The sequence below is a fragment of the Adiantum capillus-veneris genome, chromosome 13, assembly GCF_014529385.1.
Source record: "Adiantum capillus-veneris isolate H3 chromosome 13, ASM1452938v2, whole genome shotgun sequence".
Classification (NCBI taxonomy): domain Eukaryota; kingdom Viridiplantae; phylum Streptophyta; class Polypodiopsida; order Polypodiales; family Pteridaceae; genus Adiantum; species Adiantum capillus-veneris.
The window spans coordinates 23,367,579-23,383,948 of NC_140943.1; the positions used below are offsets into that span (position 1 = coordinate 23,367,579).

The 16,370-nt window shown below is 45.4% G+C and overlaps 1 protein-coding gene across 5 annotated transcripts in view; it reads left to right on the top strand.

The window, feature by feature from the left end:
* Positions 1 to 1,985: 1,985 nt before the first annotated feature.
* The window catches only part of PUM23 (pumilio 23), a 108,316-nt gene continuing 93,931 nt past the window's right edge, over positions 1,986 to 16,370 (top strand). For 4 of the 5 annotated variants that reach the window (XM_086526507.1, XM_086526508.1, XM_086526509.1 and 1 more), the window contains exon 1: positions 1,986 to 2,519. In XM_086526507.1, coding sequence (XP_086382633.1) covers positions 2,320 to 2,519 — 200 coding nt within the window. In that variant the 5' untranslated portion in view covers positions 1,986 to 2,319. The remainder of the gene's footprint in view (positions 2,520 to 16,370) is intronic. The other variant, XM_086526506.1, reaches the window with a different exon arrangement.

Here is a 16,370-nt window from a genome sequence, read left to right on the forward strand (position 1 = left end):
TATGCTAGGTACATGTGGGTAAGATTGAGAGCAGAGACATGCAAATATCTCTACATTGCCATTTGCTACTTCCCCCAAGTACGTCAGTATATGCCCCACCCAGAGGACAATCACCCTTTTCTATTTTGGATGGGAGTTATCGAGATGGTAATATTATCATTCTAGGGGACTTCAATGCTAAGACTACTCACCACCAGACAGTTTTTGTGCTCTATCTTGATGTATACATTGCACTACTGCTTTACACAAAAAAATAAGAGTATTTGATTGTAATGTAGCAATAACTATCTAGTTTTCATGTTAAAAATATGTTCCCAAAAAACTTTTACATTCATCTTGATATACTATTTGCTGAAACTCATCATCTTATAATGTCATTGACAAAAAAATTGTTGCAGGTAGTGGAGGATTTATCATTCATTCCCACAACAAACTTGGCGGAAACAAAGCATGCCAGCTGGTTAGCAAGCAAGGGTAATAAAGAGATGTTGAGCTTGTATGATGCATGTGTATTTGATCTATCCAATTCATTGCTTCAAAGCGTAGAGATGCTAGCTTTTGTGGAGGGCAAATATCATGGGGATAGATCATTTGCAAAAAAGTTGTCTCGTCGTGTAGAACAAAGGGAAGCACCCACACCAACAGCTATTGCAAGAGAGATTGAAGATCACATAGGGGGACTCCTCTCTATCATCATCCAAGTGTTGAAGGGGGTAATGTTATAGTATCTAGGAAGCGAAAACAAACGGGACATGTCAAATGTGAGGAAAAAAATGCTTCACGTCGATCGGAGTACCTGACACAAAATGTTGCTAGAAATCAAAGAGGTACGCAAGTAGCAAGCGGAGTGGCCCCTCAACAATGCGACAAATATCATGAGGATTTGGTAGTAGAGGAGACTGACATACATAAGACAATATGGAAAATTCGTTGAATACCAAAGTGTAGTAGAGTGCAATGCCAAGGATGTTTGGGTCTGCAAGTTAGAAAATTCAAAAAGAGCATAAAAAACACCGGTATAGGGGCAACGACACCGTCCTTTTGGGGGATGAGAACTTGGGATAATGGAATAGATAGTGCTTATGGAAGAGGCTCAAAGGCTCAATTTATGTGGTTCTGCAATGACATTGTGGATCACACTTGGCAAATTTGCAACACAATCACACACTTTCCAGCTAGAGTACCAAACATCTAGCTTGCAGAGACGGGAACAAACTTAACAACTAGTGAATTGATGAATTTAGAGGTTGCAGGATACACAATGAAGAAGAGTGAAATGACAGATTCACACAATGTGCATGATCAACCATGTATCTCAATTGCAGCCTCAAAGCAAATAGACTCAGCAGTTACAATGGAAGCTCAAATTGTACATCATATTGTTGTTAAGGTCAACACAAAGGAAAAATTCATGGTTGATACAGCTAGTTCACGTGTCTGAGGCGAGTTGTATGAAGTTCACATAATCTCGCAAATAGTCCAATTTGTACATGTGGAGACTTTGTTGGCCAAATAGCATATTTATTGTCTCTTCCTTCACTACTTTGGATTGGATGTGAACCACAACATGCTTATCCATCAAAGCAAGCTCACCAATGAAGGTCTACTTTAAGTGTTCAATTATTGTCGTACTATGTAAAAGATAAGAAGCACCCTATAAGTAGTGTATCCCAAGAAGAGCCATGCCATATGATCTAATTTACTCCCTCTCTCCTTTTGTAACATTCCACACTAAATCTCTCTCTCTCTCTCTCTCACACACACACACACACACACACACACGTATGTATCTATATATTGATAAAATAAAAAAATATTTATATATAAAATTAATTGTATGGATAAAGTCACGGATCCAGCATTGCAAATTTACCAATAACAAGCGCACATACATACAAATATACATACATGTACACAAATACTTATATATTTATATATTGCACATATATAAAATTACCTCTATTGCTTCTATTCGTGGGCATGCCCTAGTGATTTATCACCTACCCGGATTCAGTGCCATTGCGCGCACGCGCCACCTTGTTGTTAAGCAGACTGGCCGTGTGTTCGTGGACTCTTCAAAGAAGCTGCTACTTGGGGTGGGCTCGAGGAAACGCTGGCTCAGTACTTTATGCGAGAATCGCCTCAAGGTCTGAGGCTCTGCACTTAGACGAGACGCCTCCTTCAACTCACAACACCCAATCTAGAGAAGAATCTTACCGTTAGACGAGACCCCTCTCCTTCAATTCACAACACCCAGCTAAATTTTCAGAGCAGAATATTCCATTCTCGAAAAAGGTAATTTACCCCCCGGCATCAGAGATGGATGGGAACAGAAAGAAACCAGCCAATCGAAGCCTAAGCAAGAAGAAAGACCAAAACCGGAGAGGCAGATTCGATGCAGAGAAAACCCGACAGAAAAAATCTCCTTTCAGCCCAGAGAAGAGTAGACACAGTGGCCAGGGTGCTGATCACACGAGGGCTGTAAGGAATATTGCCAGCTCCTCCCTCCATCCTACCAGGTTTCCAGTCTGCCTCTCTCATCCATATTCATGTGTTCAGACCGATGGTTTTAATGGGTGGTTTGGGGCTTTTGGAGTGGTGTAATGTCTCACGCACAATCAAACATGTTTGATAGTTCAAAAGCTCTCAGGTGCCACAACGATGGAAAACTGGAATTAAATTTAAACTCGATGCTGCTATTGGGACAGTCGGTAGATGGAAAGGAATGCAATAGTGTTCGCCTGCCAAGAGGTCCAAAAAAGATAAATCATGTAAAACTTCCTTTGGTGTGAAATTTTTGCACTGTAGGGTCATTGGCCGTATGGAACTTCGTTTGTTTCTGGTTGTAGTGACTGTGCCTGGAAATTGAAGGGTGGCCTTGTCCTTCCTAGGGAAGGGGAATTCCCTTAGTTGGCCTTCGGGGAGGATGGGCCATCATACACTTGGCCCGTCATCATGCAAGGCAAAAATGCACCAACCCGTCACTCGATACCCCTTAATTTTCTTGCTCCTCTGAAATATTCACTTGCTTTTGGTGTACCATTCGTTGTTCCTTAAGAGGAGCTAGCATATTAGCAAACATACTAGGTATTCTTTAATAAAATTTGATCATTAGCAAATTATTAGAATATTGGTATATTATATCTTAGTGTTTGTCTCTTATGCGAAGCCATGCAAAGGCCACAAATACATTGAGATTTGAGAGAGAGAGAGAGAGAGAGAGAGAGAGAGAGAGATTGCCGAAGTGCATCTCCCTAGATTCCACTTAATCTTGATTTCCCAAGATCGTGGAAACATATTGGTAGTATTTGCAACTCCGAGACAACTCTCTCTCTCTCTCTCTCTCTCTCTCTTCTCTCTCTCTCTCTCTCTCTCTCGCACACACACAAATAAATGTCCAGATCCACAACTCAAAAGGCTTGCTCTTCTGTATCACGGTGATGGTTCGGTTTCGAACCCGGAGAGTCGCATCATTCTTGTCATGCTAGGGCATGCCCAAGAGAATGTCGCAGTTGCCCAACTTCATAATGTGGAAATCAGCTTTTCCATGATAATCTTGGATAGTCACTGGAAGAGCACCAATGAGCGGTAACACTTTCTGAGTTTGCCTTGTAGCTAGCTCAACTTCAATTTCTCCATCCTCTTCATCATAATCAAAGTGCATCTGCTTTAAGAATATTGGATGGATGTTATTCTCCATAGCTCCGGGGTCAAAGAAGATCAAGGCTTTCAAGCCGTTGACTTTTCCATAAGCTTTGCATGATGCATTAGAATCCTCGAGGTGTATACCATAAATATCGGGTACTAGTCCAATAGCAGGTCTAGCCCCGGAGGTGGCCTCGAGGATCTCTCTGACATGGGAGCAGAAGGTTGCTCTGAGGACGTCGAGGCTCGCTCAGGACATGTATTAAATATATGCCCTGTTTGGAAACATTCAAAGCATCGGCCTTCTTGTTGAGGCTGGTTTCCACGGGATTTCCGAGAATTTGTTCGTTGCTGCTAGGAGTTCCGAAGTTGCTTCCGTGGTAAACTCCAACTTTCCTTTCATCATTTTGTAGCCGACCGCGGCATGGTTCATAAGCTCTTGCTTCGTGGGGATTTGCTATGCATTCGGGTAACTTGTTTGCTTTATAAATTTATGAATGAAGTAGAAGTTTTTGAAGATGACTTTGATTTATGTATGAAACTAATGTTTTATGGAAGAACCTGCTATTTGTGAACAGATAACTGGATTGAGAATGAGATGAGAATTTGGAGCAATGACAGCTCCAAAATGAACATAACCAACAATAAGAATCATGAATTTTGAATCATGCTGAATGATCGAATAGAACTGTCGTGAGCGCATCAAGAGTTCCTGCGGGATGAGATGGTCACACTGAATGATTGAACCACTGTTCAGTAATTGATGGATTGGGATTCTCAAAAATGATTAGTCGCACATGACAATGCTTGAGTGCAGATGGAATGATTGACCAAATGACTGCAGCATTTCGGTCTTGAGAAATCTATGGACATGATTGCAATATGGTATTAGTTAATCTGATATTAGTGAGATCCGGGATGGATCTAGATGCAATCACTAAAGACGTTGCTAGGAATCATGGTCCTAGATCACAACGAAATCTATTGACATGATCGCAATATGGGATTAGTTAATCCAACATCAGTGAGGTCCTGTGCGGATCTAGATGCGATTGCTAAATACGTTGCCAGGAATCATGGTCCTAGACTCTATGTGATACGATTTGAATGTGATGTGATTGTTGTCTTCGTTCAAGTGTTGGATTTGTGTCGCCTAGTGAGTCGGTACTTAGAGTCAGTGTCTATCAAATTGGTTTATGGTTTATGTCTGATTTTGCAGGCGTAATCGAGGGCGATTATGATTCTTTCAAGAGGGGGGTATGTCACAAACCGATGACATGGCATGACCACCCGGGTAGGACCAAAGGACAAGCTGTATGGAATCCCGGAATCTGCGTTGACTGTTAACTGTACTGAATCCCGAAAAATTGCGTTGACTGCGGACGTGGCAGACTGTACGGATTTTCGCGAACTGTGTTGACAGTTGATGACGTGGCAGACTGTACAGATTTTCGTAATTTGCTCTAATTGCTTTTTTGGCAGTTTTTGGGAACAAGTTGCTTTTGGGACAGTTTGCTTTTGAGTTTACTGCTTTTGGGGCATCCCTTGTAAGAATAAATAGAACCAAGGAGCCTCACTATTCAGAGCATTTGTACATAGAGTTTGAGAGTAGAGGACCCCTTGGGTGTTGTACTTTGCTCAAGGCTCAAGCATTAATGTAATAAGAAATGAACAACCTTAAGCACTTCAAGTAACAACCGAACTGAATATGCACGACACACGAGACAAGGAGTGGCGGAGTTTCATCCCAAGAGAGCATTGCCCCCAAATTTTGGTGTCCCTTTCGGTATTTCTTTATATTGCTTGAACTCAATACATTGTCGGTACTCCATCCTTTGCACCTTCACGTAGAAGCATGCCAGAGAATGAGCCCTTGGCTCATATTTAAAGGCCCTTGGCCAATCAAAAGCAGTTACATGAAAAGCATCAAACTCTAAAAGCAACTGGTCTAAAAGCTGCTAGCGTGTTTTGTGGAAATCTGTACAGCTGCCACGTCATCAGCGTAAAACGCGGACGTCCGTACAGTTCCCACGTCAGCATGTCAGCGCGAAATGCGGCGTGTCCGTATAGTGCCACTTCATCATCTTTTTACGTCTACTTCTAGTACCTTGGGTCCCCATCGGACGGGGTCTCATAAGTTGGTAAAGACTTCTTCTGTTGCTTCTTTTTCTGTTGCTACTGCTTCTTAGGGTTTAGGCCCCCGACCGGGGATCTACAAGTTGGCTCCGTTCTTCAGTGGCTTGACATGTCAGCAGTTTGTGACATCCCCCCTTCTTGGAAGAAAGCAATCGTTCGTGATTATCGTATATCTGTAAAACAACTCAAGCTAGCTCAAAAATTTGTGAGGGTCAATCCGAGGGACAATCAGTTTTCTCAATCCAGATTGGAGCTCTTGATATTCTGGGTTGTTGGCTTCCCATAAAAATCTCATCCAATAAGGAGTCTCATTCCAGATCGTAGCTCTTGATATCTTGGGTCGGGGCTTTCTAGAAAAATCTCATCCAATAAGGAATATTTAATGGTTGGCACATCACAATGCAACACAAATGCTCACATATGCATGTTACAAGACATAGAAACATAAAGCCGCCGATGAACGTTCCCCCCGCAAATAACCATCTTGGTCCGGGTCATGAGCTATTCAACGACTCCCTCATCACTCCTCTTGCAAATAACCTAAAAAGGTCCAGGTCATGAGATATAGAGGCCTTCTACAACCAAATCCCCCCCTAATTGTAGCCTGCATTGTTTGGAGGTGTTGAGAGTAACCACTGCTCAGACTTCTTAATACTCTCCCTGTAAATAACCATCCAGGTCCGGGCCATGAGTAACAACAATACTCCCCTCGTAAATAACCACAAGGGTCTGGGCCATGAGCAAAATGTCAGATGTAGCGGAAGAGAATAAGGACTTGCTCGGATCTAGTACTCCGCACACAAACACAAGGGACACTTTACTTCACTTGAAAGAACTGAACTGAACTGAAAGAAAGAGAGACGAGAGAGAGAAAAGAGACGACACAGGGATGTCGGGTCGCAACCCTCAAGGCCCCCCTTGCTCTGTTGCCAGAGCAAGTACTTTCTTTATTCTTACACAATGCTGCTACAATGACTAAATGCTGAGATGCTGATGTTAATGGGTAGTGATGCTACCGATGCTGGGTACTGAGGTACTGAAGGGGTACCGATGTACTGAAGGGGACTATGTCGAAGACAATGATGTCGACGTCGGGTACCTCAAGTTCTATGTCGAAGACAGGGAGGTCGATGACGAGGTCTATGTTCGAAGACGATGAAGTCGACGACAAGGTACTAAGGGTCTTTGTCGACGACGGTACTGTGTCGAAGACGACGATTCTTTGTCGAAGACGGTGATGTCGACGACGGGGTCTATGTCGAAGACGATGATGTCGAGGACGGATTCTGCTGGTCTATGTCGATGATGATGATGTCGATGACGATGACAATGGTGACTGTGACGATGACCACGATGGTGTCGTCGTCAAGTTCGGGACTGCGATGGCGATGATGAAGGACGTCGTCAAGATAGGGATCTGCGATGGCGATGGCGATGGCGTCGTCGTCAAGATAGGGACTTCGACGACGATGACGATGGCGACGACGACGTGGTGTTGACGATGACGGCGTTAAGGCTGAAAACTGAAAACGCGAGGTGTTTTGCGCAGAGTTACCCGGAACGCGGAACGGGAACGGCGACGGGCCTCCCTGCGGAACGGGGGAACGGGAATGGGCCTGGAACGGGAACGGCGCGGAACGGCAGGCTAAAAAAACACCCAAATATTATTTTTTTTAGCGTTATGTGTTTGAATACAAGTAGTATTAGAGTCCTTTGACTCTAATACCCACAAAAAACACGATTCGAAGACCATTTAACCTTATTATGACTTGATTGGGATGTGAGGCGCCCAGAGTACATAGCCAGATGAACAACATAGCTAGATGAACAACAATGAGCAAACACAATGCCCATAGTACATACACAATGCTCTCAAATAATTGCAAGAGTAGTAGTCAGAGATAACACTTTGGAATTAATTATGGCTAACATAGTAACAAGCCTCAAGGGCCGCCAGCGGCCAAGGTGCTACAAAAAAACCAAAGGGGGGCAAAGTTCAAACCAGACTTCAGTGACCACAATACCAAAAGACTGAAGGTGACAAATACCATAAAGATGCTAGTAGCTACAAATGGCAAAGAGGGCAAGGCTCAAGCAGCCATACAAAAAGGTGGATAAATGGCAAAGACTCAAGACTCAAGAGCCACTAGCCTGAGAGGCCTCCCAATCCGTAGTAGCCGGCTGTAAATCATGCACATCCTCCCATTCCTCATCATCGAGGTCTAGGTCCGGCTCGATCTCAGCCACAGATGAAGTACCTGGTGTTGGTGGATGTGCATCTCCACCCGCCTGAGAAGCCTCTTGCTCCATCTCCCACTGTGTAAAAGGATCTGTCTGTTTGTCTGTACTCTTGCAAAGCATTTTCAAATTTGCGCTGACGAAGACAAGATCATTAGCCTTCTCCACTCCAAGCCGATTCCTCTTCTTGGAAGCAATGTGGCTAAAGGTACTCCACAATTGCTCCAAGCATGAGGTACTAACTGACTGGCTGAGAATACGGATCGCCAATCTCTGAAGCTCAGGGCCATCATAGCCATAGTCCTCCCACCAAAGCACTGAACCTATTTTCCTGCGATCAATCTGAGCATCTGGACTGCCAAATGACCCTCGCATCTCTCTGTACTGTCTCAGCTGATCTCTGACAATGCGTCGCCCATCTTTGTCTAGAACCATCTTGTTTAAGATCTCTGTAAATTGGTTCATGACTTCCCTATCTGTCTCTTGCCCTGCACCTTGGAACTCTGGATCCACCATGTACGCTACCCCGTGTAAAGGAGAGGCATATGAATTCCACCTCGAGCTGCAAAGCGCATGGATCTCCTCATATCGCTTTGCGTTCGGCTCAAGCTGTGCAAGCTGCTCAATCATGCGGTCCATTGCCTCATAAATCTTGCCAATGCAAGGATCCATGCCATCCAGAACTCGAAGCAAATGAACCACCGGTTTTACCTGTGCATCTAGACTCTTGAGCTCCTTCCAGAACTCAAGATCCTCTGCCTTATCCTTGCACAAAATCCCTGCAACTGTCTTTGCATAGGGGGAGGTGGTGAACTCATCACTGATGAAGACGTGTCGGACCGCATTTTGACATTCAGACAACCTGCGTACAAGAAGAAAGTTGAATGCGAAGCGGGTATCTGAATACTTTAGAAGCACTTTGCCGCCCGACCTCTTGAGGTACTCACTCCGAACCAAGTTGTGATTGTTGATGAAAGTAACCATCTTCACTGCATCAGCAATGACTGGAGCAATCCAGTCTAGCTTGCCGATGTCTTTCAGAAGGTTGTTCAAGCAGTGTGCCATGCAAAAGCACACTGTCACATGCGGATAGTGGCCCTCTATGATAGCTGCTGTTGCCTTGTTTGATGCCTCCCCATCTGTGACAAAGGCCACCACGTGTTGCTCACCGATGGTTTCTATGGCTGTTGTCCACTCTGCAGAGAGGACATTGGCGGACTTGCCACTCTCAGTGGCATCATGAGAGTGCACAAAGTACATCTCTCCACTGGAGTATGCGACGAGACCATGGATAGATCTCTTCCTTGTATCGCTCCACCCGTCAGCAATGAGGGAAATGCCATGTTTTGCCCAAAGACGCTGAATGTTGAGGGTTGCTTGCTCCACGATAGCCTTCTCTCGATCGAGCAAGGTGGTTCGGAGAGCCTCTGAAGATGGCGGCACATAGCCGGTGCCATACTCTCCTATCCGTTGCACCATGACTTTCCAATACTCCGACCTATTTCGATCAAACATAGAAGAGGTTAGTATCAAAAAAGTGGAAACGACGATAACGGAAGAAATGAGAGAGAAGATTGATGAATCATAAAACAATGTACATACCTCGCTGCGACAAATGGGATATGGTCGTGATAGAAGAATCGGGCCACGGCCGCATCCACCTCTTCTTTCTTCTTTGGGTCCCAAGAGGTGGTAAGGGTCTTTTGGCGACGAATTGAACCTTTTGAAGATGCACCAACACCTACACCGGGTAGAGAGGAAGAAGGGAAAATGAGGGTCTTTGGATCAATACCTTTGCGTGCCGGCTTGGCTTTATGGTTGAATTGCCGATCCTTTTCCTCGAGCTCCTTCCTCTTCTCGATGGTTACGTTGGCACAAAATTTCACCTCATGTCCCGGCACTCGAAGAAAGTGTGCCCTCACTTTGTCATGCCCCCCTTTCCGCGTGTAAGAGCATAGCTTGCATCCCCATGCACGAGAACCTCCCGCCGCCGACAAGGTGCCCTCCGAGGTCACTTCATCCCACCACGACCATTCCTTCGCCTTTTGAGTGTTGCCCGCATGAACGGAGGGGGTTGAACGAGAAGAAGAGGCCATGGATGATGGATTATCCGTGAAAGAGAGAGCTTGATCTTGAACTTTGAGAGAGAGAGGCTTGTCGCTTGATTCCGTGAGAGCTTGAGCCTTGAGCCTTGAAAGTTGAGGGTTAGAACTTAGAAGTTAGCCCAAGAGAGAGAGAGGTTGAGAGCTTGAGCCTTGAGGCATGCCGCGGCGCCACACTATGGCTTGAGAGTTGAGAGCAAGCTAGGGAGAATGAGCTTGGCTTGAGAGTTGAGAGCAAGGCTCAAGCAAGGGAGAATGGGCCTTGAGGCTTGATGAGTGTGTGAAGAATGGGGGAGGAGGGGGGCATTATATACTTTTTTGACTGCTGAAAATGGCCGTTGGCTGCCTAACAGTCATTTTTTTCAATTCAAAAACTGCCGTTTATGGCCGTTGGGGCCGTTCCGGCCGTTCCGGCCGTTCCGTCCCGTTCCGGTCGTCCCGTTCCGGTGACAGTTTCTAGCCGGAACGCCGTTCCGTTCCGACGTGTTCCAGAAAATCCCAGCCGGCCGGAACGCCGTTCCTGCGTTCCAAGGCCTGAAATGTCCGTTCCCTGGTAACACTGGTTTTGCGGGGGATCTGCTACCTACTGCGGCAACCATGCGGCCTGGATCTGCAACTACTTCGCCGGGCTAGGACTGAAATGCAAAAATGTTGGCTGATCTGACTGAAATCTGAAAACGCTGCCTGATCTGTTGAATATTGAAAACACTAGATTTGGTACTAGATGGGGAATCTGGCGAGGATTTGCAACCTGGTGGGAGCAAGCTCTTGCGAGGCTAAGGCTGAAAACTCAAAACGCTGGGCTGTCTGCTAATAACTGAAAGCGGTAGGCTGACGTGGGTCTTCTTCGAAAATGCTAGGTCTCTTGCTGAGGTGCTGCCTGCCTGCTGAGGTACTGCTTGCCTGCTGGGTGGTTCACGCGGTAAAATGCCTGGATGATGAAATGACTGTTCTTGTGCAAGAGAGGGTATGCAAGTGTGAATGGCCTGGACATGCTCGTCCTGCTAGAGGCCCACAAAGGTTCCAGGCTCAGTCCTAAGCTAAGACTCATGCTAGACTATGGCAGAAGTGTGGCCATGTGGCGCAAGTGAAGTGCGCACGTGACTTCCCCCCCTTGTAAAAGTGAGGCACAGTTGCCGAACTTCTATTTGTACTTCTGATGCTGATTAATGAATGCTCCTTATGTCACAAAGTGATGACGTGGTTGCTCGAAACCCTAATTCTGCTGAAACCCTAATCCTAAAATAAAAAACCCTAATTCTGCCCAAAACCCTAATTCTACCCTAACCCTAACCCTGATTTGTTGACGTGGCGGGCTGACACGTGGCCTGCTATACGGACACCAGCGTGATTTACGGAAAGCTGGGTGATTTTGGCTTTTGCTTTTACTCAACGCAAGAGATGAGAGAGAGAGAGAAGCTTTTGCTTTTATTTTATCAAAGCGTAGAGGAATGAGAGAGAAAAAGCTTCTGTTTTATTTCTAAAAGCTTTTGATTGGACAGCTTTTTGGAACTTGCTTTAGTTTATAAGCAAGAGAGAGAAAGAGCCTTTTCTTTATTTATGGGCTTTTGATTTTTAGCTTTTGGGGCTCTGCTTTTGGCATCCCTTGTAACTTTAAATATGTGAGCAAGCCTCTCACAACTCAGAGCATCTGAACGCAGAGTCTTGAGTGTGAGCGCCTGCCTGCACTCTTGTACTTTGAACATAGATTAATATAAAAGGAAATACCGAAAGGGGCGCCAGTCTTTGGGGCCAATATCTCTAGGCACGGAACTCGGCCGGGCCAGTGTCGAATAAATTGTGAACTGTGAACTGTTTTGAAGTGGTTCTTTGGTGCTGTCGTGGTAGATTCTTGACTTGGAGTGTCCAAGTCTGTTACATCTTATGTTGTGGATGCATCACCATTGAAAATTCCTTCGAAACCAGGGACTGTGGGTACTGCTGGCGATGTAAACACCGTGTAAGGGGCATTGTCCAGCCTTACTACGTTTACCGAATATCAGTCTGGGCTCTATACCAGATAGTGTTGACTCTGCCTGCTGTAGCAAGAGCTATTTCCCGAACACTGACTGTGGTGAAAACATTGCCGGTGCTGATGGATTGAGGTTTGGTTCCGGAATCCTTTCCAAAGGTTCATGACGAGGGAAATGGATGCATGCTACATGGGAATGTGAATGCAAAAGAGGTTAGGGATCCTGTCTTCAACTCCTTCCATATCCGCATACAAGGCTAGGAGATCTTGGTACTCAAGATCGGGGTTCTCGTGTATCCAATGTCAATCTTCCTTCAAAGACATGGTAATGAAGATGGGATCTGGTGAGTCCATGGTTGGGACTCAGATTCTTCAGGAAAAAAAAACTGGGAGAGGTTCCTTGGGTTCTTGGTCTTGCTTGGGTTCTTGAGTTCTTGAGGTTCTTGGTTCTTCTTGGTACTTCCCTTGAATACCAATGTTAGGTGCAGCGGAAGAGAACAAGGATTTGCTCGGATCTAGTTTTCTGCACACAAACACAAGGGACACTTTACTTCACTTGAAAGAACTGAACTGAACTGAAAGAAAGAGAGAGATGAGAGAGAGAAAAGAGACGACACAGGGATGTCGGGTCCCAACCCTCAAGGGCCCCTTTGCTCTGTTGCCAGAGCAAGTACTTTCTTTATTCTTGCACAATGCTGCTACAATGATCAAATGTTGATGCTAATGGGTATTGATGCTATCGATGCTGGGTACTGAAGGGGCCTATGTTGAAGACGATGATGTTGACGACGGGTACTACGGGTTCTATGTCGAAGACAGGGAGGTCGACGACGAGGTCTATGTCGAACACAACGAAGTCGATGATGAGGTACTAAGGGTCTTTGTCGACGACGACGAAGTCGACGATGGTACTGCTTTGAAGACGGTGATGTCGACAACGGGGTCTATGTCGAAGACGATGATGTCGACGACGGGTACTGCTCGTCTATGTTGACGACGACGATGGTGACTGTGACGATGACGACGATGGTGTTGTCGTTAAGTCCGGGACTGCGATGACAATGACGAAGGTGTCGTCGTCAAGATAGGGATCTGCGATGACGATGGTGATGGTGTCGTCGTCAAGATAGGGACTTCGACGACGACGACGACGGTGTTGACGACGACGGCGTCAAGGCTGAAAACTGAAAATGCTAGGTGTTCTGCGGGGGATCTGCTATTGCAGCATGGATTTGCAACCGTTTCGCCGGGCTAGTACTGAAATGCAAAAACGACAACGCTGGCTGATCTGCTGAATTCTGAAAATACTAGGCTGATTTGGTACTAGATGGGGAATGTGGCGAGGATCTTCAACTTGGTGGGAGCGGGTTCTTGCGAGGCTAAGGGTGAAAACTGAAAATGTTGGGCTGTCTGCTGAAAACTGAAAAACGCCAGGCTGACCCGGGTCTTCTTCTTAAAATGCTAGGGCTCCTGCAGAGGTGCTGCCTGCCTGCCGGATGCCTGCTGTAACAAATTGCTGACGTGTCAAAGCCACTGAAGAACGGAGCCAACCTGCAGATTCCGGCCGAGAAGCCAAAACCCTACGAAGAAGGAGAAAAAGAAGAAGAAGAAGAAGTTTTACAGACTTACAAAGTCTTGATGAGTGGCCTATTTTTAAAGAAGAGTTTCCACCAACTTACGGGACCCCGTTCGATGGGGCTCTAAGTGACATAAAGGCATTAAAAATAAAGCAGAACACACTCAAAAGACTTTGCACATCAAAATATGATGATGTGGCACCTGTACGGACGTTCTGGAATTCGCGGCGGATTTTTAGGGAAATCCGAAATTTTAGGAAAGTGATTTTTTGGGGTCAGTTTTCATATTTGATGTTTTTAGGCTTTGGGCCTTTAAATATGAGCCTTGGGGGCCCTCTCTGGCACTCTTCTGCGCGCAGATTGCAGAGGAGGTGCTCCCCGGCTGTTGTACTTTGCGAATCAGCAGTAATATAAAGAAATACCGAAAGGGGCGCCAAGGTTTGGGGCCAATACTCTTTGGGGTGGTATTCCGCCACTCCGTGTCGTGTGTCGTCTCTCTCTCTCTCAGTTCAATTGTTATTGAATAGTTGTTATCAAAGTGCTAAAAGTCTGTTCAGTCTGTTCTTTTCTATTGGCACGTGGTGCCTGACTTGTGACAGTGGCATCTGAGCACCTACGAAAGAGCAGATAGAGCAAACCGCTCATGTCCTACAGGCATAAGCCATTAAGATCACTTGCAAAAGAAGGATCCAAGATTTGTTTCGAGTCACTGTTTTTCTCAGAGGCAGGGCCATGCAGATGTTGATAGCTACCAAGCAGCATACTCCAAGTACTTGGCAAGCTTTCAAGAAAAATTTTGCACGAAGTTATATGGTTTCTGACATCTTCCTTCGGAGTGCAACTTCTGGCAGAGTGGGGTATCCTGAAATGCTTGCCATGGAAACCCTAGCAGATTATATCTTGAAATTTCACGACATCTCCCAGTAGATGTCTCTTCATGATCAAATGACCTTGGAGGTCTAGTGCGATTGCTATCTTGGGACTACAATCGCCGCCAAAGAAACACTGTTTGTTTAAGAGCTGATGGGCCATGTTGTGCTCGTCTACGACCCTATGGAATGAACCTAACCCTAATTTTTTGGTGCAGGTTTCGGGATGGAAAGTTAGTCGACTTTTCGAGCTCGATTGATGTCGAGATTGCTTTTTAAAGTTTGAAATCTGTTTGAGAACTTGTTTGGTGATCCTGTTTGGAATTTGTTTTGAAATGGATGGTATTTGTTTTGAACCTGTCTTGGTGCCAATTTGAATTGTTTGACTCTGGTTTTAATACTGGTTTCAATGATTGGTGATTTTACTCCCGGGTGGAGTAGTGAGAAATTATGTTTGAGAATGCTTGTTCATACTCATGGCCCGGACACCCTTGTGGTTATTTGCGGGGGGAGTATTGAATGATTGAAAAGTGCTGTTTTTTTACTCATGGCCCGGACCCTTGTGGTTATTTACGGGGGGAGTATTGTTGTTGTGACTCCCGGCCCGGACCTTGATGGTTATGCGGGAGGAGTATTAAGAAGTCTGAGCAGTGGTTACTCTCATCACCTCCAAACGACGCAGACAGCGGTCTGGGGGGCGTTTGGTTGTAAAAGGCCTCTATATCTCCCGGCCCGGACCTTTTTAGGTTATGCGGGAGGAGTGATGAGGGAGTCGTTGAATATCTTCCGGCCCGGACCTTGTTAGGTTATGCAGGAGGGGTGTTCATTGGCGACTTTATGTTTCTATGTCCTGTAACATGCATATGTGAGCATTTGTGCTGCATTGTGATGTGCCAACTACTGAATATTCCTGATTGGATGAGATTGCCTGGGTACGTAATTTTAGTGTATCAAGACACCCGTGGAAGATCAGTACGGTCTGGGTGTGATGGCTAATTTTACTACGCCGGAATATCAAGAGTTCCGATTTGGACGAAAGGAGAAGCTAACTCCTTGATCAAAACAGCCGAGAGGAGAAGCTAACTCCTGATCAAAAGAGCCGAAAGGAGAAGCTAACTCCTTAACAAAAAGAGCAAACTGAATGTCCCTCGGAAAAAAAAAAATTTCAACTAACTTGAGTTGTTTTGCAGATATGTTGTAATCGCGAACGATTATTCTCTTTCAAGAAGGGGAGATGTAACATGCCGATGTGTCAAAGCCACTGAAGAACGGAGCCAACCTTCAGATTCCGGTCGAGAAGCCAAAACCCTATGAAGAAGCAGCAGAAGAAGAAGTTTTATAGACTTACAAAGTCTTGACGAGTGGTCTACTTTTAAAGAAGAGTTCCCACCAACTTACGGGACCCCGTCCGATGGGGCCCAAGTGACATAAAGGCATTAAAAGTAAAGCAGAACACACTCAAAAGACTTTGCACATCGAAATATGATGATGTGGCACTTGTACAGACGTTCTAGAATCCGCGGCGGATTTTTAGGGAAATTCCAAAATTTTAGGAAAGTGATTTTTTGGGGTCAGTTTTTCATATTTGATGCTTTTAGGCTTTGGGCCTTTAAATATGAGCCTTGGGGGCCCTCTCTGACACTCTTCAACGCGCAGATTGTAGAGGAGGTGCCCCCCGACTGTTGTACTTCACGAATCAGAAGTAATATAAAGAAATACCGAAAGGGACGCCAAGGTTTGGGGCCAATACTCTCTGGGGTGGTATTCCGCTACTCCGTGTTGCGTGTCGTCTCTCTCTCTCTCTCTCAGTTCAATTGTTATTGAAGTGCTA